This window comes from Scyliorhinus torazame, chromosome 5 (genome assembly GCF_047496885.1).
Source record: "Scyliorhinus torazame isolate Kashiwa2021f chromosome 5, sScyTor2.1, whole genome shotgun sequence".
In the NCBI taxonomy this organism is placed as follows: Eukaryota; Metazoa; Chordata; class Chondrichthyes; order Carcharhiniformes; family Scyliorhinidae; genus Scyliorhinus; species Scyliorhinus torazame.
In genome coordinates this window covers 308027-330526 of record NC_092711.1, presented here as the reverse complement: position 1 = coordinate 330526, position 22500 = coordinate 308027, and the positions used below count along the sequence as shown (strand labels likewise).

Sequence of the window (22500 nt, the reverse complement as noted above, 5' to 3'; positions counted from 1 at the left end):
ACAGTGCGGCACTCCCTCAGTACTGACCATCTGACAGTGCGGCACTCCCTCAGTACTGACCCTCTGACAGTGCAGCACTCCCGCAGTACTGACCCTCTGACAGTGCAGCACTCCCTCAGTACTGACCCTCTGACAGTGCGGCACTCCCTCAGTACTGACCCTCTGACAGTGCGACACTCCCTCAGTACTGACCCTCTGACAGTGCAGCGCTCCCTCAGTACTGACCCTCTGACAGTGCGGCACTGCCTCAGTACTGACCCTCTGACAGTGCGGCACTCCCTCAGTACTGACCCTCTGACAGTGCGGCATTCCTTCAGTACTGACCCTCTGACAGTGCGGCGCTCCCTCAGTACTAACCCTCTGACAGTGCGGCACTCCCTCAGTACTGACCCTCTGACAGTGCGGCATTCCTTCAGTACTGACCCTCTGACAGTGCGGCACTGCCTCAGTACTGACCCTCTGACAGTGCGGCACTGCCTCAGTACTGACCCTCTGACAGTGCGGCACTCCCTCAGTACTGACCCTCTGACAGTGCGGCATTCCTTCAGTACTGACCCTCTGACAGTGCGGCACTCCCTCAGTACTGACCCTCTGACAGTGCAGCACTCCCTCAGTACTGACCCTCTGACAGTGCAGCACTCCCTCAGTACTGACCCTCTGACAGTGCAGCACTCCCTCAGTACTGACCCTCTGACTGTGCGGCACTCCCTCAGTGCTGACCCTCTGACAGTGCGGCACTCCCTCAGTGCTGACCCTCTGACAGTGCGGCACTCCCTCAGTACTGACACTCTGACAGTGCGGCACTCCCTCAGTACTGACACTCTGACAGTGCAGCACTCCCTCAGCACTGACACTCTGACAGTGCAGCGCTCCCTCAGTACTGACCCTCTGACAGTGCGGCACTCCCTCAGTACTGACCCTCTGACAGTGCGGCACTCCCTCAGTGCTGACCCTCTGACAGTGCGGCACTCCCTCAGTACTGACCCTCTGACAGTGCAGCACTCCCTCAGTGCTGACCCTCTGACAGTGCGGCACTCCCTCAGTGCTGACCCTCTGACAGTGCGGCACTCCCTCAGTACTGACCCTCTGACACTGCGGCACTCCCTCAGTACTGACCCTCTGACAGTGCGGCACTCACTCAGTACTGACCCTCTGACAGTGCAGCACTCCCTCAGTACTGACCCTCTGACAGTGCGGCACTCCCTCAGTACTGACCCTCTGACAGTGCGGCACTCCCTCAGTACTGACTCTCTGACAGTGCAGCACTCCCTCAGGACTGACTCTCTGACAGTGCAGCACTCCCTCAGGACTGACTCTCTGACAGTGCGGCACTCCCTCAGGACTGACCCTCTGACAGTGCGGCACTCCCTCAGTACTGACTCTCTGACAGTGCGACACTCCCTCAGTACTGACCCTCTGACAGTGCGGCACTCCCTCAGTACTGACCCTCTGACAGTGCGGCACTCCCTCAGTACTGACCCTCTGACAGTGCAGCGCTCCCTCAGTACTGACCCTCTGACAGTGCGGCGCTCCCTCAGTACTGACCCTCTGACAGTGCAGCACTCCCTCAGTACTGACCCTCTGACAGTTCGGCATTCCTTCAGTACTGACCCTCTGACAGTGCAGCACTCCCTCAGTACTGACCCTCTGACAGTGCGGCTCTCCCTCTGTACTGACCCTCTGACAGTGCAGCACTCCCTCAGTACTGACCCTCTGACAGTGCAGCACTCCCTCAGTACTGACCCTCTGACAGTGCAGCACTCCCTCAGTACCGACCCTCTGACAGTGCGGCACTCCCTCAGTACTGACCCTCTGACAGTGCGGCACTCCCTCAGTACTGACCCTCTGACTGTGCGGCACTCCCTCAGTGCTGACCCTCTGACAGTGCGGCACTCCCTCAGTGCTGACCCTCTGACAGTGCGGCACTCCCTCAGCACTGACACTCTGACAGTGCAGCGCTCCCTCAGTACTGACCCTCTGACAGTGCAGCACTCCCTCAGTGCTGACCCTCTGACAGTGCGGCACTCCCTCAGTGCTGACCCTCTGACAGTGCGGCACTCCCTCAGTACTGACCCTCTGACACTGCGGCACTCACTCAGTACTGACCCTCTGACAGTGCAGCACTCCCTCAGTACTGACCCTCTGACAGTGCGGCACTCCCTCAGTGCTGACCCTCTGACAGTGCGGCACTCTCTCAGTGCTGACCCTCTGACAGTGCGGCACTCCCTCAGCACTGACACTCTGACAGTGCAGCGCTCCCTCAGTACTGACCCTCTGACAGTGCGGCACTCCCTCAGTACTGACCCTCTGACAGTGCGGCACTCCCTCAGTGCTGACCCTCTGACAGTGCGGTACTCCCTCAGTACTGACCCTCTGACAGTGCGGCACTCCCTCAGTGCTGACCCTCTGACAGTGCGGCACTCCCTCAGTACTGACCCTCAGACAGTACGTCACTCCCTCAGTCCTGACCCTCTGACAGTGCGGCACTCCCTCAGTGCTGACCCTCTGACAGTGCGGCGCTCCCTCAATACTGACCTTGTGACAGTGAGGCGCTCCCTCAGTACTGACCCTCTGACAGTGCAGCACTCCCTCTGTACTGACCCTCTGACAGTGCGGCGCTCCCTCAGTACTGACCCTCTGACAGTGCGGCACTCCCTCAGTACTGACCCTCTGACAGTGCAGCACTCCCTCAGTACTGACCCTCTGACAGTGCGGCGCTCCCTCAGTACTGACCCTCTGACAGGGCAGCACTCCCTCAGGACTGACTCTCTGACAGTGCGGCACTCCCTCAGGACTGACCCTCTGACAGTGCGGCACTCCCTCAGTACTGACTCTCTGACAGTGCGACACTCCCTCAGTACTGACCCTCTGACAGTGCGGCACTCCCTCAGTACTGACCCTCTGACAGTGCGGCACTCCCTCAGTCCTGACCCTCTGACAGTGCGGCACTCCCTCAGTACTGACCCTCTGACAGTGCAGCACTCCCTCAGTACTGACCCTCTGACAGTGCGGCACTCCCTCAGGACTGACCCTCTGACAGTGCGGCACTCCCTCAGTACTGACTCTCTGACAGTACGTCACTCCCTCAGTCCTGTCCCTCTGACAGTGCGGCACTCCCTCAGTACTGACCCTCTGACAGTGCGGCACTCCCTCAGTACTGACCATCTGACAGTGCAGCACTCCCTCAGTACTCACCCTCTGACAGTGCGGCACTCCCTCAGGACTGACTCTCTGACAGTGCGGCACTCCCTCAGGACTGACTCTCTGACAGTGCGGCACTCCCTCAGTCCTGACCCTCTGACAGTGCGGCACTCCCACAGGACTGACCCTCTGACAGTGCGGCACTCCCTCAGTACTGACCCTCTGACAGGGCGGCACTCCCTCAGGACTGACCCTCTGACAGTGTGACACTCCATCAGAACTGACCCTCTGACAGTGCGGCGCTCCCTCAGTACTGACCCTCTGACAGTGCAGCACTCCCTCAGTACTGACCCTCTGACAGTGCGGCACTCCCTCAGTACTGACCCACTGACAGTGCGGCACTCCATCAGTGCTGACCATCTGACAGTGCAGCACTCCCTCAGGACTCACCCACTGACAGTGCGGCACTCCCTCAATACTGACCCTCTGACAGTGCGGCACTCCCTCAGTACTGACCCTCTGACAGTGCGGCACTCCCTCAGTACTGACCCTCTGACAGTGCAGCACTCCCTCAGGACTCACCCACTGACAGTGCGGCACTCCCTCAGTACTGACCCTCTGACAGTGCGGCGCTCCATCAGTCCTGACCCTCTGACAGTGCAGCACTCCCTCAGTACTGACCCTCAGACAGTACGTCATTCCCTCAGTACTGACCCTCTGACAGTGCAGCACTCCCTCAGTACTGACCCTCTGACAGTGCGGCACTTCCTCAGTACTGACCCTCTGACAGTGCGTCACTCCCTCTGTACGGACCCTCTGACAGTGCAGCATTCCCTCAGTACTGACCCTCTGACAGTGCAGCACTTCCTCAGTACTGACTCTCTGACAGTGCGACACTTCCTCAGTACTGACCCTCTGACAGTGCGACACTCCCTCAGTACTGACCCTCTGACAGTGCAGCACTCCCTCAGTACTGACCCTCTGACAGTGCGACACTCCCTCAGTACTGACCCTCTGACAGTGCGGCACTCCCTCAGTACTAACGTTCTGACAGTGCGTCACTCCCTCAGTACTGACCCTCTGACAGTGCGGCACTCCCTCAGTTCTGACCCTCTGACAGTGCGGCACTCCCCCAGTACTGACCCTCTGACAGCGCGGCACTCCCTCAGTACTGACCCTCTGACAGTGCGGCACTCCCTCAGTACTGACCCTCTGACAGCGCGGCACTCCCTCAGCGCATACCCTCTGACAGTGCGGCAATCCCTCAGTACTGACCCTCTGACAGTGCGGCACTCCCTCAGGACTGACTCTCTGACAGTGCGGCACTCCCTCAGTCCTGACCCTCTGACAGTGCGGCACTCCCTCAGGACTGACCCTCTGACAGTGCGGCACTCCCTCAGTACTGACCCTCTGACAGGGCGGCACTCCCTCAGGACTGACCCTCTGACAGTGTGACACTCCATCAGAACTGACCCTCTGACAGTGCAGCGCTCCCTCAGTACTGACCCGCTGACAGTGCAGCGCTCCCTCAGGACTGACCCTCTGACAGTGCGGCGCTCCCTCAGTACTGACCCTCTGACAGTGCGGCGCTCCCTCAGTACTGACCCCCTGACATTGCAACAATCCCTCAGTACTGACGCTCTGACAGTGCAGCACTCCCTCAGTACTGACCCTCTGACAGTGCGGCGCTCCCTCAGTACTGACCCTCTGACAGTGCGGCGCTCCCTCAGTACTGACCCTCTGACAGTGCGGCGCACCCTCAGTACTGACCCTCTGACAGTGCAGCACTCCCTCAGTACTGACCCTCTGACAGTGCAGCACTCCCTCAGTACTGACCCTCTGACAGTGCTGCACTCCCTCAGTACTGACCCTCTGACAGTGCAGCGCTCCCTCAGTACTGACCCTCTGACAGTGCGTCGCTCCCTCTGTACTGACCATCTGACAGTGCGGCACTCACTCTGTACTGACCCTCGGACAGTGCAGCACTCCCTCAGTACTGACTCTCTGACAGTGCGACACTCCCTCAGTACTGACCCTCTGACAGTGCAGCACTCCCTCAGTACTGACCCTCTGACAGTGCGACACTCCCTCAGTACCGACCCTCTGACAGTGCAGCACTCCCTCAGTACTGACCGTCTGACAGTGCGGCACTCCCTCAGAACTGACCCTCTGACAGTGCGGCGCTCCCTCAGTACTGACCCTCTGACAGTGCGGCACTCCCTCAGTACTGACCCACTGACAGTGCGGCACTCCATCAGTGCTGACCATCTGACAGTGCAGCACTCCCTCAGGACTCACCCACTGACAGTGCGGCACTCCCTCAATACTGACCCTCTGACAGTGCGGCACTCCCTCAGTACTGACCCTTTGACAGTGCGGCACTCCCTCAGTACTGACCCTCTGACAGTGCAGCACTCCCTCAGGACTCACCCACTGACAGTGCGGCACTCCCTCAGTACTGACCCTCTGACAGTGCGGCGCTCCATCAGTCCTGACCCTCTGACAGTGCAGCACTCCCTCAGTACTGACCCTCAGACAGTACGTCATTCCCTCAGTACTGACCCTCTGACAGTGCAGCACTCCCTCAGTACTGACCCTCTGACAGTGCGGCACTTCCTCAGTACTGACCCTCTGACAGTGCGTCACTCCCTCTGTACGGACCCTCTGACAGTGCAGCATTCCCTCAGTACTGACCCTCTGACAGTGCAGCACTTCCTCAGTACTGACTCTCTGACAGTGCGACACTTCCTCAGTACTGACCCTCTGACAGTGCGACACTCCCTCAGTACTGACCCTCTGACAGTGCAGCACTCCCTCAGTACTGACCCTCTGACAGTGCGACACTCCCTCAGGAATGACCCTCTGACAGTGCAGCACTCCCTCAGTACTGACCCTCTGACAGTGCGACACTCCCTCAGTACTGACCCTCTGACAGTGCGACACTCCCTCAGTACTGACCCTCTGACAGTGCGGCGCTCCCTCAGTACTGACCCTCTGACAGTGCGGCACTCCCTCAGTACTGACCCTCTGACAGTGCAGCACTCCCTCAGTACTGACCCTCTGACAGTGCGACACTCCCTCAGTACTGACCCTCTGACAGTGCAGCACTCCCTCAGTACTGACCCTCTGACAGTGCGGCTCTCCCTCAGAACTGACCCTCTGACAGTGCGGCACTCCCTCAGAACTGACCCTCTGACAGTGCGGCGCTCCCTCAGTACTGACCCTCTGACAGTGCGGCACTCCCTCAGTACTGACCCACTGACAGTGCGGCACTCCATCAGTGCTGACCATCTGACAGTGCAGCACTCCCTCAGGACTCACCCACTGACAGTGCGGCACTCCCTCAATACTGACCCTCTGACAGTGCGGCACTCCCTCAGTACTGACCCTCTGACAGTGCGGCACTCCCTCAGTACTGACCCTCTGACAGTGCAGCACTCGCTCAGGACTCACCCGCTGACAGTGCGGCACTCCCTCAGTACTGACCCTCTGACAGTGCGGCGCTCCATCAGTCCTGACCCTCTGACAGTGCAGCACTCCCTCAGTACTGACCCTCAGACAGTACGTCATTCCCTCAGTACTGACCCTCTGACAGTGCAGCACTCCCTCAGTACTGACCCTCTGACAGTGCGGCACTTCCTCAGTACTGACCCTCTGACAGTGCGTCACTCCCTCTGTACGGACCCTCTGACAGTGCAGCATTCCCTCAGTACTGACCCTCTGACAGTGCAGCACTTCCTCAGTACTGACCCTCTGACAGTGCGGCACGCCCTCAGTACTGACCCACTGACAGTGCGGCACTCCCTCAGTACTGACCCTCTGACAGTGCGGCACTCCCTCAGTACTGACCCTCTGACAGTGCGGCACTCCCTCAGTACTGACCCTCTGACAGTGCGGCACTCCCTCAGTACTGACCCTCTGACAGTGCGGCACTCCCTCAGTACTGACCCTCTGGCAGTGCAGCGCTCCCACAGTACTGACCCTCTGACAGTGCAGCACTCCCTCAGTACTGACCCTCTGACAGTGCGGCACTCCCTCAGTACTGACCCTCTGACAGTACGGCACTCCCTCAGTACTGACCCTCTGACAGTGCGGCGCTCCCTCAGTACTGACACTCTGACAGTGCGGCTCCCCCTCAGTACTGACCCTCAGTTAGTGCAGCGCTCCCTCAGTACTGACCCTCTGACAGTGCGGCGCTCCCTCAGTACTGACCCTCTGACAGTGCGAGACTCCCTCAGTACTGACCCTCTGTTAGTGCAGCACTCCCTCAGTACTGGCACTCGGACAGTGCAGCACTCCCTCAGTACTGACCCTCTGACAGTGTGGCACTCCCTCAGTACTGACCCTCGGACAGTGCGGCACTCCCTCAGTACTGACCCTCTGACAGTGCGGCACTGCCTCAGTACTGACCCTCTGACAGTGCGGCGCTCCCTCAGCACTGACCCTCTGACAGTGCGGCACTCCCTCAGTACTGACCCTCTGACAGTTTGGCACTCCCTCAGTACTGACCCTCGGACAGTGCGGCACTCCCTCAGTACTGACCCTCTGACAGTGCGGCACTCCCTCAGTACTGACCCCCTGATAGTGTGGCACTCCCTCAGTACTGACCCTCTGACAGTGCGGCACTCCCTCAGTACTGACCCTCTGACAGTGCGGCACTCCCTCAGTCCTGACCCTCTGACAGTGCAGCGCAGCCTCAGTACTGACCCTCTGACAGTGCAGCACTCCCTCAGTACTGACCCTCTGACAGTGCAGCACTCCCTCAGTACTGACCCTCTGACAGTGCGGCACTCCCTCAGTACTAACCCTCTGACAGTGCAGCACTCCCTCAGTACTGACCCTCTGACAGTGCGGCACTCCCTCAGTACTGACCCTCTGACAGTGCAGCACTCCCTCAGTTCTAACCTTCTGACAGTGCGGCACTCCCTCAGTACTGACCCTCTGACAGTGCGGCACTCCCTCAGGGCTGACCCTCTGACAGTGCTGCGCTCCCTCAGTACTGAACCTCTGACAGTGCGGCACTCCCTCAGTACTGACCCTCTGACAGTGCGACACTCCCTCAGTACTGACCCTCTGACAGTGCGGCACTCCCTCAGTACTGACCCTCTGACAGTGCGGCACTCCCTCAGTACTGACCTCTGACAGTGCGGCGCTCCCTCAGTACTGACCCTCTGACAGTGCGGCACTCCCTCAGTACTGACCCTCTGACAGTGCGACACTCCCTCAGTACTGACCCTCTGACAGTGCGGCACTCCCTCAGTACTGACCCTCTGACAGTGCGGCACTCCCTCAGTACTGACCCTCTGACAGTGCGGCGCTCCCTCATTACTGACCCACTGACAGTGCGGCACTCCCTCATTACTGACCCACTGACAGTGCGGCACTCCCTCAGTACTGACCCTCTGACAGTGCGGCGCTCCCTCATTACTGACCCACTGACAGTGCGGCACTCCCTCAGTACTGACCCTCTGACAGTGCGGCACTCCCTCGGTACTGACCCTCTGACAGTGCGGCGCTACCTCAGTACCAACCCTTTGACAGTGCGGCGCTCCCTCGGTCCTGACCCTCTGACAGTGCGGCACTCCCTAAGTACTGACCCTCTGACAGTGCGGCACTCCCTCAGTACTGACCCTCTGACAGTGCGGCACTCCCTCAGTACTGACCCTCTGACAGTTCGGCACTCCCTCAGTACTTACCGTCTGACAGTGCGGCACTCCCTCAGTACTGACCCTCTGACAGTGCGGCACTCACTCAGTACTGACCCTCTGACAGTGCGGCACTCCCTCAGTACTGACCCTCTGACAGTGCGGCACTCCCTCAGTACTAACCCTATGACAGTGCAGCACTCCCTCAGTACTGACCCTCTGACAGTGCAGCACTCCCTCAGGACTGACCTCTGACAGCGCGACACTCCCTCAATACTGACCCTCTGACAGTGCGGCACTCCCTCAGTACTGACCCTCTGACAGTGCGGCACTCCCTCAGTACTGACCCTCTGACAGTGCAGCACTCCCTCAGGACTCACCCACTGACAGTGCGGCACTCCCTCAGTACTGACCCTCTGACAGTGCAGCACTCCCTCAGTACTGACCCTCAGACAGTACGTCATTCCCTCAGTACTGACCCTCTGACAGTGCAGCACTCCCTCAGTACTGACCCTCTGACAGTGCGGCACTTCCTCAGTACTGACCCTCTGACAGTGCGTCACTCCCTCTGTACGGACCCTCTGACAGTGCAGCATTCCCTCAGTACTGACCCTCTGACAGTGCAGCACTTCCTCAGTACTGACCCTCTGACAGTGCGGCACGCCCTCAGTACTGACCCACTGACAGTGCGGCACTCCCTCAGTACTGACCCTCTGACAGTGCGGCACTCCCTCAGTACTGACCCTCTGGCAGTGCAGCGCTCCCACAGTACTGACCCTCTGACAGTGCAGCGCTCCCTCAGTACTGACCCTCTGACAGTGCGGCGCTCCCTCAGTACTGACACTCTGACAGTGCGGCTCCCCCTCAGTACTGACCCTCAGTTAGTGCAGCGCTCCCTCAGTACTGACCCTCTGACAGTGCGGCGCTCCCTCAGTACTGACCCTCTGACAGTGCGAGACTCCCTCAGTACTGACCCTCTGACAGTGCGGCGCTCCCTCAGTACCAACCCTTTGACAGTGCGGCGCTCCCTCGGTCCTGACCCTCTGACAGTGCGGCACTCCCTTAGTACTGACCCTCTGACAGTGCGGCACTCCCTCAGTACTGACCCTCTGACAGTGCGGCACTCCCTCAGTACTGACCCTCTGACAGTTCGGCACTCCCTCAGTACTTACCGTCTGACAGTGCGGCACTCCCTCAGTACTGACCCTCTGACAGTGCGGCACTCACTCAGTACTGACCCTCTGACAGTGCGGCACTCCCTCAGTACTGACCCTCTGACAGTGCGGCACTCCCTCAGTACTAACCCTATGACAGTGCAGCACTCCCTCAGTACTGACCCTCTGACAGTGCAGCACTCCCTCAGGACTGACCTCTGACAGCGCGACACTCCCTCAATACTGACCCTCTGACAGTGCGGCACTCCCTCAGTACTGACCCTCTGACAGTGCGGCACTCCCTCAGTACTGACCCTCTGACAGTGCAGCACTCCCTCAGGACTCACCCACTGACAGTGCGGCACTCCCTCAGTACTGACCCTCTGACAGTGCAGCACTCCCTCAGTACTGACCCTCAGACAGTACGTCATTCCCTCAGTACTGACCCTCTGACAGTGCAGCACTCCCTCAGTACTGACCCTCTGACAGTGCGGCACTTCCTCAGTACTGACCCTCTGACAGTGCGTCACTCCCTCTGTACGGACCCTCTGACAGTGCAGCATTCCCTCAGTACTGACCCTCTGACAGTGCAGCACTTCCTCAGTACTGACCCTCTGACAGTGCGGCACGCCCTCAGTACTGACCCACTGACAGTGCGGCACTCCCTCAGTACTGACCCTCTGACAGTGCGGCACTCCCTCAGTACTGACCCTCTGACAGTGCGGCACTCCCTCAGTACTGACCCTCTGACAGTGCGGCACTCCCTCAGTACTGACCCTCTGACAGTGCGGCACTCCCTCAGTACTGACCCTCTGGCAGTGCAGCGCTCCCACAGTACTGACCCTCTGACAGTGCAGCACTCCCTCAGTACTGACCCTCTGACAGTGCGGCACTCCCTCAGTACTGACCCTCTGACAGTACGGCACTCCCTCAGTACTGACCCTCTGACAGTGCGGCGCTCCCTCAGTACTGACACTCTGACAGTGCGGCTCCCCCTCAGTACTGACCCTCAGTTAGTGCAGCGCTCCCTCAGTACTGACCCTCTGACAGTGCGGCGCTCCCTCAGTACTGACCCTCTGACAGTGCGAGACTCCCTCAGTACTGACCCTCTGTTAGTGCAGCACTCCCTCAGTACTGACCCTCTGACAGTGTGGTACTCCCTCAGTACTGACCCTCGGACAGTGCGGCACTCCCTCAGTACTGACCCTCTGACAGTGTGGCACTCCCTCAGTACTGACCCTCGGACAGTGCGGCACTCCCTCAGTACTGACCCTCTGACAGTGCGGCACTCCCTCAGTACTGACCCTCTGACAGTGCGGCGCTCACTCAGCACTGACCCTCTGACAGTGCGGCACTCCCTCAGTACTGACCCTCTGACAGTGTGGCACTCCCTCAGTACTGACCCTCGGACAGTGCGGCACTCCCTCAGTACTGACCCTCTGACAGTGCGGCACTCCCTCAGTACTGACCCCCTGATAGTGTGGCACTCCCTCAGTACTGACCCTCTGACAGTGCGGCACTCCCTCAGTACTGACCCTCTGACAGTGCGGCACTCCCTCAGTCCTGACCCTCTGACAGTGCAGCGCAGCCTCAGTACTGACCCTCTGACAGTGCAGCACTCCCTCAGTACTGACCCTCTGACAGTGCAGCACTCCCTCAGTACTGACCCTCTGACAGTGCGGCACTCCCTCAGTACTGACCCTCTGACAGTGCAGCACTCCCTCAGTACTGACCCTCTGACAGTGCGGCACTCCCTCAGTACTGACCCTCTGACAGTGCAGCACTCCCTCAGTTCTAACCTTCTGACAGTGCGGCACTCCCTCAGTACTGACCCTCTGACAGTGCGGCACTCCCTCAGGACTGACCCTCTGACAGTGCTGCGCTCCCTCAGTACTGAACCTCTGACAGTGCGGCACTCCCTCAGTACTGACCCTCTGACAGTGCGACACTCCCTCAGTACTGACCCTCTGACAGTGCGGCACTCCCTCAGTACTGACCCTCTGACAGTGCGGCACTCCCTCAGTACTGACCCTCTGACAGTGCGGCGCTCCCTCAGTACTGACCCTCTGACAGTGCGGCACTCCCTCAGTACTGACCCTCTGACAGTGCGACACTCCCTCAGTACTGACCCTCTGACAGTGCGGCACTCCCTCAGTACTGACCCTCTGACAGTGCGGCACTCCCTCAGTACTGACCCTCTGACAGTGCGGCGCTCCCTCATTACTGACCCACTGACAGTGCGGCACTCCCTCATTACTGACCCACTGACAGTGCGGCACTCCCTCAGTACTGACCCTCTGACAGTGCGGCGCTCCCTCATTACTGACCCACTGACAGTGCGGCACTCCCTCAGTACTGACCCTCTGACAGTGCGGCACTCCCTCGGTACTGACCCTCTGACAGTGCGGCGCTACCTCAGTACCAACCCTTTGACAGTGCGGCGCTCCCTCGGTCCTGACCCTCTGACAGTGCGGCACTCCCTCAGTACTGACCCTCTGACAGTGCGGGACTCCGTCAGTACTGACCCTCTGACAGTGCGGCACTCCCTCAGTACTGACCCTCTGACAGTTCGGCACTCCCTCAGTACTTACCGTCTGACAGTGCGGCACTCCCTCAGTACTGACCCTCTGACAGTGCGGCACTCACTCAGTACTGACCCTCTGACAGTGCGGCACTCCCTCAGTACTGACCCTCTGACAGTGCGGCACTCCCTCAGTACTAACCCTATGACAGTGCAGCACTCCCTCAGTACTGACCCTCTGACAGTGCAGCACTCCCTCAGGACTGACCTCTGACAGTGCGGCACTCCCTCAGGACTGACCTCTGACAGTGCGGCACTCCCTCAGTATTGACCCTCTGACAGTGGGGCACTCCCTCAGTACTGACCCTCTGACAGTGCGGCACTCCCTCGGTACTGACCCTCTGACAGTGCTGTGCTCCCTCAGTACTGACCCTCTGACAGTGCGGCACTCCCTCAATTCTGACTCTCTGACAGTGCGGCACTCCCTCAGTACTGACCCTCTGACAGTGCAGCACTCCCTCAGTACTGACCCTCTGACAGTGCGGCACTCCCTCAATACTGACCCTCTGACAGTGCAGCACTCCCTCAGTACTGACCCTCTGACAGTGCGTCACTCCCTCAGTACTGATCCTCTGACAATGCGGCACTCCCTCAGTACTGACCCTCTGACAGTGCAACGCTCCCTCAGTACTGACCCTCTGACAGTGCAGCACTCCCTCAGTACTGACCCTCTGACAGTGCGGCACTCCCTCAATACTGACCCTCTGACAGTGCAGCACTCCCTCAGTACTGACCCTCTGACAGTGCGTCACTCCCTCAGTACTGATCCTCTGACAATGCGGCACTCCCTCAGTACTGACCCTCTGACAGTGCAGCACTCCCTCAGTACTGACCCTCTGACAGTGCGGCACTCCCTCAGTACTGACCCTCTGACAGTGCGGCAGTCCCTCAATACTGGCCCTCTGACAGTGCGGCTCTCCGTCAGTACTGACCCTCTGACAGTGCGGCACTCCCCTGACAGTGCGGCACTCCCCTGACAGTGCGGCACTCCCCTGACAGTGCGGCACTCTCTCAGTACTGACCTGAATATCCTGTCATTTTTTTTCTGTAGTTTACGGTTTGGGATCACGATTCCAATGGAAAACACGATTATATCGGAGAATTCTTCACTACATTCAGCGAAATGCAGAACGCAAAGTTAGGAAGACTGGTAAGTGGAACAATATTTGAACAGTAGGAGGCCCATTCAGCCCCTCGAGCCTGTTACACACAAACAGGAGGAGGCCCATTCAGCCCCTCGAGTCTGTTACACAGGAACAGGAGGAGGCCCATTCAGCCCCCCTCCTCGAGTCTGTTACACAGGAACAGGAGGAGGCCCATTCAGCCCCCCCTCCTCGAGTCTGTTACACAGGAACAGCAGGAGGCCCATTCAGCCCCCCCTCCTCGGGTCTGTTACACAGGAACAGGAGGAGGCCCATTCAGCCCCTCGAGCCTGTTTCACACGAACAGGAGGAGGCCCATTCAGCCCCTCGAGCCTCTTACACAGGAACAGGAGGAAGCCCATTCAGCCCCCTCCTCGGGGCACTTACACAGGAACAGGAGGTGGCCCATTCAGCCCACCCTCCTCGAATCTGTTACACATGAACAGGAGGAGGCCCATTCAGCCCCCCCTCCTCGAGCCTGTTACACAGGAACAGGAGGAGGCCCATTCAGCCCCCCCTCCACGAGTCTGTAACACAGGAACAGGAGGTGGCCCATTCAGCCCCTCGAGCCTGTTACACAGGAACAAGAGGAGGCCCATTCAGCCCCCCCTCCTCGAGCCTGTTACACAGGAACAAGAGGAGGCCCATTCAGCCCCCCCTCCTCGGGCCTGTTACACAGGAACAGGAGGAGACCCATTCAGCCCCCCCTCCTCGAGTCTGTTACACAGGAACAGGAGGAGGCCCATTCAGCCCCCCCTCCTCGAGTCTGTTACACAGGAACAGGAGGAGGCCCATTCAGCCCCCTCCTCGAGTCTGTTACACAGGAACAGGAGGGGGCCCATTCAGCCCCTCGAGTCTGTTACACAGGAACAGGAGGGGACCCATTCAGCCCCTCCTCCTCGAGCCTGCTACATAGGAACAGGAGGAGGCCCATTCAGCCCCCCCCTCCTTGAGTCTGTTACACAGGAACAGGAGGAGGCCCATTCAACCCCCCCTCCTCGAGTCTGTTACACAGGAACAGGAGGTGGCCCATTCAGCCCCCCCTCCTCGAATCTGTTACACAGGAACAGGAGGAGGCCCATTCAGCCCCCCTTCCTCGAGTCTGTTACACAGGAACAGGAGGAGGCCCATTCAGTCCTCCCTCCACGAGTCTGTTACACAGGAACAGGAGGAGGCCCATTCAGCCCCTCCTCGAGTCTGTTACACAGGAACAGGAGGGGGCCCATTCAGCTCCTCGAGTCTGTTACACAGGAACAGGAGGGGACCCATTCAGCCCCTCCTCCTCGAACCTGCTACACAGGAACAGGAGGAGACCCATTCAGCCCCCCCTCCTCGGGTCTGTTACACAGGAACAGGAGGAGGCCAATTCAGCCCCTCCTCCTCGAGCCTGTTACACAGGAACAGGAGAAGGCCCATTCAGCCCCCTCCTCGAGTCTGTTACACAGGAACAGGAGGGGGCCCATTCAGCTCCTCGAGTCTGTTACACAGGAACAGGAGGGGACCCATTCAGCCCCTCCTCCTCGAACCTGCTACACAGGAACAGGAGGAGACCCATTCAGCCCCCCCTCCTCGAGTCTTTTACACAGGAACAGGAGGAGGCCCATTCAGCCCCCTCCTCGAGCCTGTTACACAGGAACAGGAGGAGGTCCATTCAGACCCTCCTCCTCGAGCCTGTTACACTGGAACAGGAGGAGGCCCATTCAGCCCCCTCCTCGAGTCTGTTACACAGGAACAGGAGGAGGCCCATTCAGCCCCCTCCTCGAGTCTGTTACACAGGAACAGGAGGAGACCCATTCAGCCCCCTCCTCGAGTCTGTTACACAGGAACAGGAGGAGGCCCATTCAGCCCCTCGAGCCTGTTACACAGGAACAGGAGAAGGCCCATTCAGCCCCCTCCTCGAGTCTGTTACACAGGAACAGGAGGGGACCCATTCAGCCCCTCGAGTCTGTTACACAGGAACAGGAGGGGACCCATTCAACCCCCCCTCCTCGAGTCTGTTACACAGGAACAGGAGGAGGCCCATTCAGCCCCTCCCCTCCTCGAGTCTGTCACACAGGAACAGGAGGAGGCCCATTCAGCCCCCCCCCCTCGAGCCTGTCACACAGGAACAGGAGGAGGCCCATTCAGCCCACCTCCTCGAGACTGTTACACAGGAACAGGAGGAGGCCCATTCGGCCCCTCAAGCCTGTTACAGAGGAACAGGAGGAGGCCCATTCAGCCCCCCTCCTCGAGTCTCTCACACAGGAACAGGAGGAGGCCCATTCAGCCCCTAGAACATGTTTAGCTTGGAACTGTGAACAGTCACCCAGTATAGCAACAGGTGGATATATTTATTCTTCGTGTCTAATAATGGATTTGTCTCTCACACTCTCTCTCCCTCTGTCTCCCTCCATCTCTCCCTGTCTCTCTCTATTTCTCTGTCTCTCTCTCTCTCTGGCTCTCCCTGTCTCTCGCTCTCTGTCTCTCTCTTTCCCGACTCTTTCTGTCTCCCTCCCTCTCTCCCTGTCCCTCTCTCTCCCTATCTCTTTCTGTCTCTCTCTCCCTCTCTCCCTGTCTCTCTCTCTGTCTCTCTCTGTGTCTCTCTCTCTCGCTGCCTCTCTTTCTCTGTCTCCCTCTCTCCCTATCTCTTTCTGTCTCCCTCCCTCTCTCCCGCTCTTTCTGTCTCCCTCCCTCTCTCCCTGTCTCTCTCTATTTCTCTGTCTCTCTCTGTCTCTCCCTGTCTCTCTCTCTCTCTCTCTGTCTCTCTCTTTCCCGACTCTTTCTGTCTCACTCCCTCTCTCCCTGTCTCTATCTCTCTCTCTCCCTATCTCTTTCTGTCTCTCTCTCACTCTCTCCCTCCCTCTCTCCCTCCCTCTCTCTCTCTGTCTCTCTCTATGTCTCTCTCTCGCTGCCTCTGTCTCTCTCTCTCTGTCTCCCTCTCTCCCTATCTCTTTCTGTCTCCCTCCCCCTCTCCCTGTCTCTTTCTCTGTCTCCATCTCTCTCGTTATTATTTTTTCTCGTTCCCTCTCTCCCTACAGCTCAGTTGGTCCTGCATCAACCCAAAATATAAGGCAAAGAAACGGAGTTACAAGAACTCTGGTACTGTGACGCTGTTAGAATGTAAGGTGAGAAACCCTTCGGCCCATTCAGGTTCTTGCTAGCCCCATGTCCCATTCCCTAATCACACAGGCGTCGGCGGATTCCCATCATTCTGGCCCAGCCGCACATCACAGTTCATTTTCAATCTACACCCCTCCCTATCTCTGTAACCTCCTCCAGCCCTACAACCCTCCCTATCTCTGTAACCTCCTCCAGCCCCTACACCCCTCCCTATCTCTGTAACCTCCTCCAGTCCCTACACCCCTCCCTATCTCTGTAACCTCCTCCAGCCCCTGCACCCCTCCCTATCTCTGTAACCTCCTCCAGCCCTACAACCCTCCCTATCTCTGTAACCTCCTCCAGCCCCCACATCCCTCCCTATCTCTGTAACCTCCTCCAGCCCCTACAAACCTCCCTATCTCTGTAACCTCCTCCAGCTCCTACAACCCTCCCTATCTCTGTAACATCCTCCAGCCCCTACAACTCTCCCTATCTCTGTAACATCCTCCAGCCCCCTACAACCCTCCCTGTCTCTGTAACCTCCTCCAGCCCCTACAACCCTCCCTATCTCTGTAACCTCCTCCAGCCCCTACAACCCTCCCTATCTCTGTAACCTCCTCCAGCTCCTACAACCCTCCCTATCTCTGTAACCTCCTCCAGTCCCTACAACCCTCCCTATCTCTGTAACCTCCTCCAACACCTACAACCCTCCCTATCTCTGTAACCTCCTCCAGCCCTACAACCCTCCCTATCTCTATAACCTCCTCCAGCCCCTACAACCCTCCCTATCTCTGTAACTTCCTCCAGCCCCTACACCCCTCCCTATCTCTGTAACCTCCTCCAACACCTACAACCCTCCCTATCTCTGTAACATCCTCCAGCCCCCTACACCCCTCCCTATCTCTGCAACATCCTCCAGCCCCCTACAACCCTCCCTGTCTCTGTAACCTCCTCCAACCCCTACACCCCTCCCTATCTCTGTAACCTCCTCCAGCCCCTACACACCTCCCTATCTCTGTAACCTACTCCAGTCCCCTGCAACCCTCCCTATTTCTGTAACCTCCACCATCCCCTACAACCCTCCCTACCTCTGTAACCTCCTCCAACCCCTACACCCCTCCCTATCTCTGTAACCTCCTCCAGCCCCTACAACCCTCCCTATCTCTGTAACCTCCTCCAGCCCCTACAACCCTCCCTATCTCTGTAACCTCCTTCAGCTCCCTACAACCCACCCTATCTCTGTAACCTCCTCCAGCCCCTACAACTCTCCCTATCTCTGTAACCTCCTCCAGCCCCTCCAACCCTCCCTATCTCTGTAACCTCCCTCAGCTCCCTACAACCCACCCTATCTCTTTAACCTCCTCCAGCCCCTACAACCCTCCCTATCTCTGTAACCTCCTCCAGCCTCTACACCCCTCCCTATCTCTGTAAACTCCTCCAGTCCCCTACAACCCTCCCTATCTCTGTAACCTCCTCCAGCCACTACAACCCTCCCTATCTCTGTAAACTCCTCCAGTCCCCTACAACCCTCCCTATCTCTGTAACATCCTCCAGTCACTACACCCCTCCCTATCTCTGTAAACTCCTCCAGTCCCCTACAACCCTCCCTGTCAATATAACATCCTCCAGTCACTACACCCCTCCCTATCTTTGTAACCTCCTCCAGCTCCCTACAAGCCTCCGTATCTCTGTAACCTTCTCCAGATCCTACAACCCTCCCTATCTCTGTAACCTCCACCAATTCCTAAAACCTCCCTATCTCTCTGTCACATTATAGCTGTCTTGTGGTGATATCATGGGCGTGTTGTCATTCACAAGCTGACCACTAGACGTCTCATTTGTATAAAAGTGAATGTTTGAGTCAGGTGACCTCAGACTGGCTGGAGGGAGCTGGAGAGAGGTTGCTTGTGCAAGTTCATGCTGTTATTAATCTGTTGTTTTGTATATAGTTGACCCACAGTTAATGTTAACAAATCCTCCATAGCTTTCGCTACAAGTGTTCTTGTAATATAAATCAGGCCATCCGACCAGGAGCATTACATGGTACCAGGAGCTGGATGGCATTAAACATTGATGGAGCCTTCCACGAGGTCCACAGAGATTTGAAGATCCGGCAGGCTGCAGGAGTTAACAACATGAAAAGTTGTTGAAGCCACCGATTCGTCTCAGATTTCTCGGTCGTGTGGACGACGAGTGGCGTGTGTTGAAACAGCAATTTAATCTGTTTCTTCCTGCGGTAAATTTAGGCGATCAATCAGATTAGCGCAAGGATGGGAATAGAGGGATACGGACGCAGGAAGTGTAGAAGATTGTAGTTTAGTCGGGCAGCATGGTCGGCACGGGCTTGGAGGGCCGAAGGGCCTGTTCCTGTGCTGTACATTTCTTTGTTCTTTGTTTCGTAGCGATGCGCCTAACAGCGGCAGGGTCCCGACGGAATTGCTGTGTTTGACTTTGCAAACGATGAAGGGGGTAAAAAGTTTGACAAAGTCATTCGAAGGTTTGAGGCCCGTTGCATCATTCGGAAGAGTGAAATCTGTGAACGCGATGCATTTAGATCACCTTTAGATCCCATACAGAAGAGTCCATCAATCATTACAGCGCTGATTTCGGGCAGCGCGGTCGAACAGTGGCTAGCACTGTGGCTTCACAGCTCCAGGGTCCCGGGTTCGATTCCCGGCTCGGGTCACTGTCTGTGCGGAGTCTGCACGCTCTCCCCGTGCGTGCGTGGGTTTCCTCCGGGTGCTCCGGTTCCCTCCCACAGTCCAAAGACGTGCAAGTCAGGTGGATTGGCCACGATCAATTGCCCCTCAGTGACCAAAAAGGTTCGGGGGGGATAGGGGGGAAGTGAGGCCTTAAGTGGGTCGGTGCTGACTCGGTGGGCCGAATGGCCTCCTTCTGCACTGTATGTTCTATGAAACGCTTCGGAAATCAGAGGCACAAAGGGACTTGGGAGTCCTTGTTCACGATTCTCTTAAGGTTAACGTGCAGGTTCAGTCGGCAGTTAGGAAGGGAACCAGACTAGCGGCTGGTTTTAGCTCCCTGGGCTAAATCGCTGGCTTTTAAAGCAGACCAAGGCAGGCCAGCAGCACGGTTCAATTCCCGTACCAGCCTCCCCGAACAGGCGCCGGACTGTGGCGACTAGGGGCTTTTCACAGTAACTTCATTGAAGCCGACTTGGGACAATAAGCGAGTTTCATTTCATTTCATTTTCAAATGCAATGTTGCCGTTCATGTCGAGAGGGCTAGAATACAAGACCAGGGATGTACTCCTGAGGCTGCATAAGGCTCGGGTCAGGCCCCATTTGGAGTATTGTGAGCAGTTTTGGGCCCCGTATCTAAGGAAGGATGTGCTGGCCTTGGAAAGGGTCCAGAGGAGGTTCACACGAACGATCCCTGGAATGAAGAGCTTGTCGTATGAGGAACGGTTGAGGACTCTGGGTCAGTACTCGTTGGGAGTTTAGAAGGATGAGGAGGGATCTTATTGAAACTTACAGGATACGGCGAGGCCTGGATAGAGTGGACGTGGAGAGGATGTTTCCACTTGTAGGAAAAACTAGAAGCAGAGGACACCATCTCAGACTAAAGGGACGATCCTTTACAACAGAGACGAGGAGGGATTTCTTCAGCCAGAGGGTGGTGAATCTGTGGGACTCTTTGCCGCAGAAGGCTGTGGAGGCCAAATCACTGAGTGTCTTTAAGACAGAGATAGATAGGCTCTTGATTAATAAGGGGGTCAGGGGTTATGGGGAGAAGGCAGGAGAATGGGGATGAGAAAATATCGGCCATGATTGAATGGCGGAGCAGACTCGATGGGCCGAGTGGCCTAATTCTGCTCCTATGTCGTATGACACTGGTGCCAAAAACCAACTGCAGAGATAGGCGATGAGGAATATCAACTAAGATGATACGAAGATTGCAGGAGTTGCGGACGGTGATGAAGATTGTCAGGGAATACAACAGGATATAGATAGGCCTCAAAATTGGGCGGAGAAATGCGATAAAATAAATGGCATAACCATCAGGAGCAGAGACACCGAGAGGTCTGGGAGTGCAGGTCCACAGATCCTTAAAAGTGGCAGCACAGGTGGAAATGCTGGTGGAGAGAGCGTAAGGTGTGCTTGCCTTCGTAGGACGGGGTATCGAGTCTAAAAGCTCGCAAATTATGTTGCAGTTATGTAGAACGTTGGTCAGGCCACATTTGGAGTACGGAGTCCAATTCAGGTCACCGCACGACCAGAAGGATGTGGAGGCTTTAGAGAGGGTGCAGAGGAGATTTACCAGGATGTTGCCTGGTATGGAGGGCATTAGCTATGAGGAGCGGCTGAATAAACTGGGATTGTTTTCCCGAGCGAGAAGGAGGTGGAGGGGCGACCTGATAGAAGTTATTCGGGGTACAGATAGGGTGAACAGTTGGAGGCTTTTTCCCAGGGCGGAAGTTACAATTACAAGGGGGGACAAGCTCAAGGTGAGGGGCGGGAGGGGGCTGGTGAGTGGAGCTGTGCGGGGGGGAAGTTTGACTATACCGTGTAATACTGCATACCGAGTCAACTTGTCTGATTAGTAAGTTTGCGGACGACACAAAGGTTGGTGGAATTGCGGATAGCGATGAGGACTGTCGGAGGATACAGCAGGATTTAGATCGTCTGGAGACTTGGGCGGAGAGATGGCAGATGGAGTTTAATCCGGACAAATGAAATGAAAATCGCTTATTGTCACAAGTATTGTCAAATGAAGTTACTGTGAAAAGCCCCTAGTCGCCACATTCCGGCGCCTGTTTGGGGAGGCTGGTACGGGAATTGAACCGTGCTGCTGGCCTGCCTTGGTCTGCTTTCAAAGCAAGCAATATAGCACAGGTATGTGAGGTATTGCATTTTGGAAGGTCTAATGCAGGTAGGGAATATACAGTGAATGGTAGAACCCTCAAGAGTATTGAAAGTCAAAGAGATCTAGGTGTACAGGTCCACAGGCCACTGAAAGGGGCTACACAGGTGGAGAAGGTAGTCAAGAAGGCATACGGCATGCTTGCCTTCATTGGCCGGGGCATTGTGGATAAGAATTGGCAAGTCATGTTGCAGCTGTATAGAACCTTAGTTAGGCCACACTTGGAGTATCGTGTTCAATTCTGGTCGCCACACTACCAGAAGGATGTGGAGGCTTTAGAGAGGGTGCAGAAGAGATTTACCAGAATGTTGCCTGGTATGGAGGGCATTAGCTATGAGGAGCGGTTGAATAAACTTGGTTTGTTCTCACTGGAACGACGGAGGTTGAGGGGCGACCTGATAGAGGTCTCTAAAATTATGAGGGGCATAGACAGAGTGGATAGTCAGAGGCTTTTCCCCGGGGTAGAGGGGTCAGTTACTAGGGGGCATAGGTTTAAGGTGCGAGGGGCAAGGTTTAGAGGAGATGTACGAGGCAAGTTTTTTACGCAGAGGGTAGTGGGTGCCTGGAACCCGCTGCCGGAGGAGGTAGTGGAAGCAGGGACGATAGTGACGTTTAAGGGGCATCTTGACAAATACATGAATAGGATGGGAATAGAAGGATACGGACCCAGGAAGTGTAGAAGATTGTAGTTTAGTCGGGCAGTATGGTCGGCACGGGCTTGGAGGGCCGAAGGGCCTGTTCCTGTGCTGTACATTTCTCTGTTGTTGTCTTTGTTGACGAGGAAATCGTCGCGCGCTCTTCCACAACAACGTGATGGATGGCGAATCAATGTCAGAATCAACGTCGGCTGCAGTGTCAGGTAGGTTCGGCAGTTCCTG

General features: G+C 57.1%; 1 protein-coding gene across 3 annotated transcripts in view; it reads left to right on the top strand.

The window, feature by feature from the left end:
- The window catches only part of LOC140418131 (copine-6-like), a 581759-nt gene that overhangs the window by 450576 nt on the left and 108683 nt on the right, over positions 1-22500 (top strand). For all 3 annotated transcript variants that reach the window (XM_072501545.1, XM_072501543.1, XM_072501544.1), the window contains 2 exons: positions 13573-13671; positions 16681-16767. In XM_072501545.1, the coding sequence (XP_072357646.1) occupies positions 13573-13671; positions 16681-16767 (186 nt within the window). The remainder of the gene's footprint in view (positions 1-13572; positions 13672-16680; positions 16768-22500) is intronic.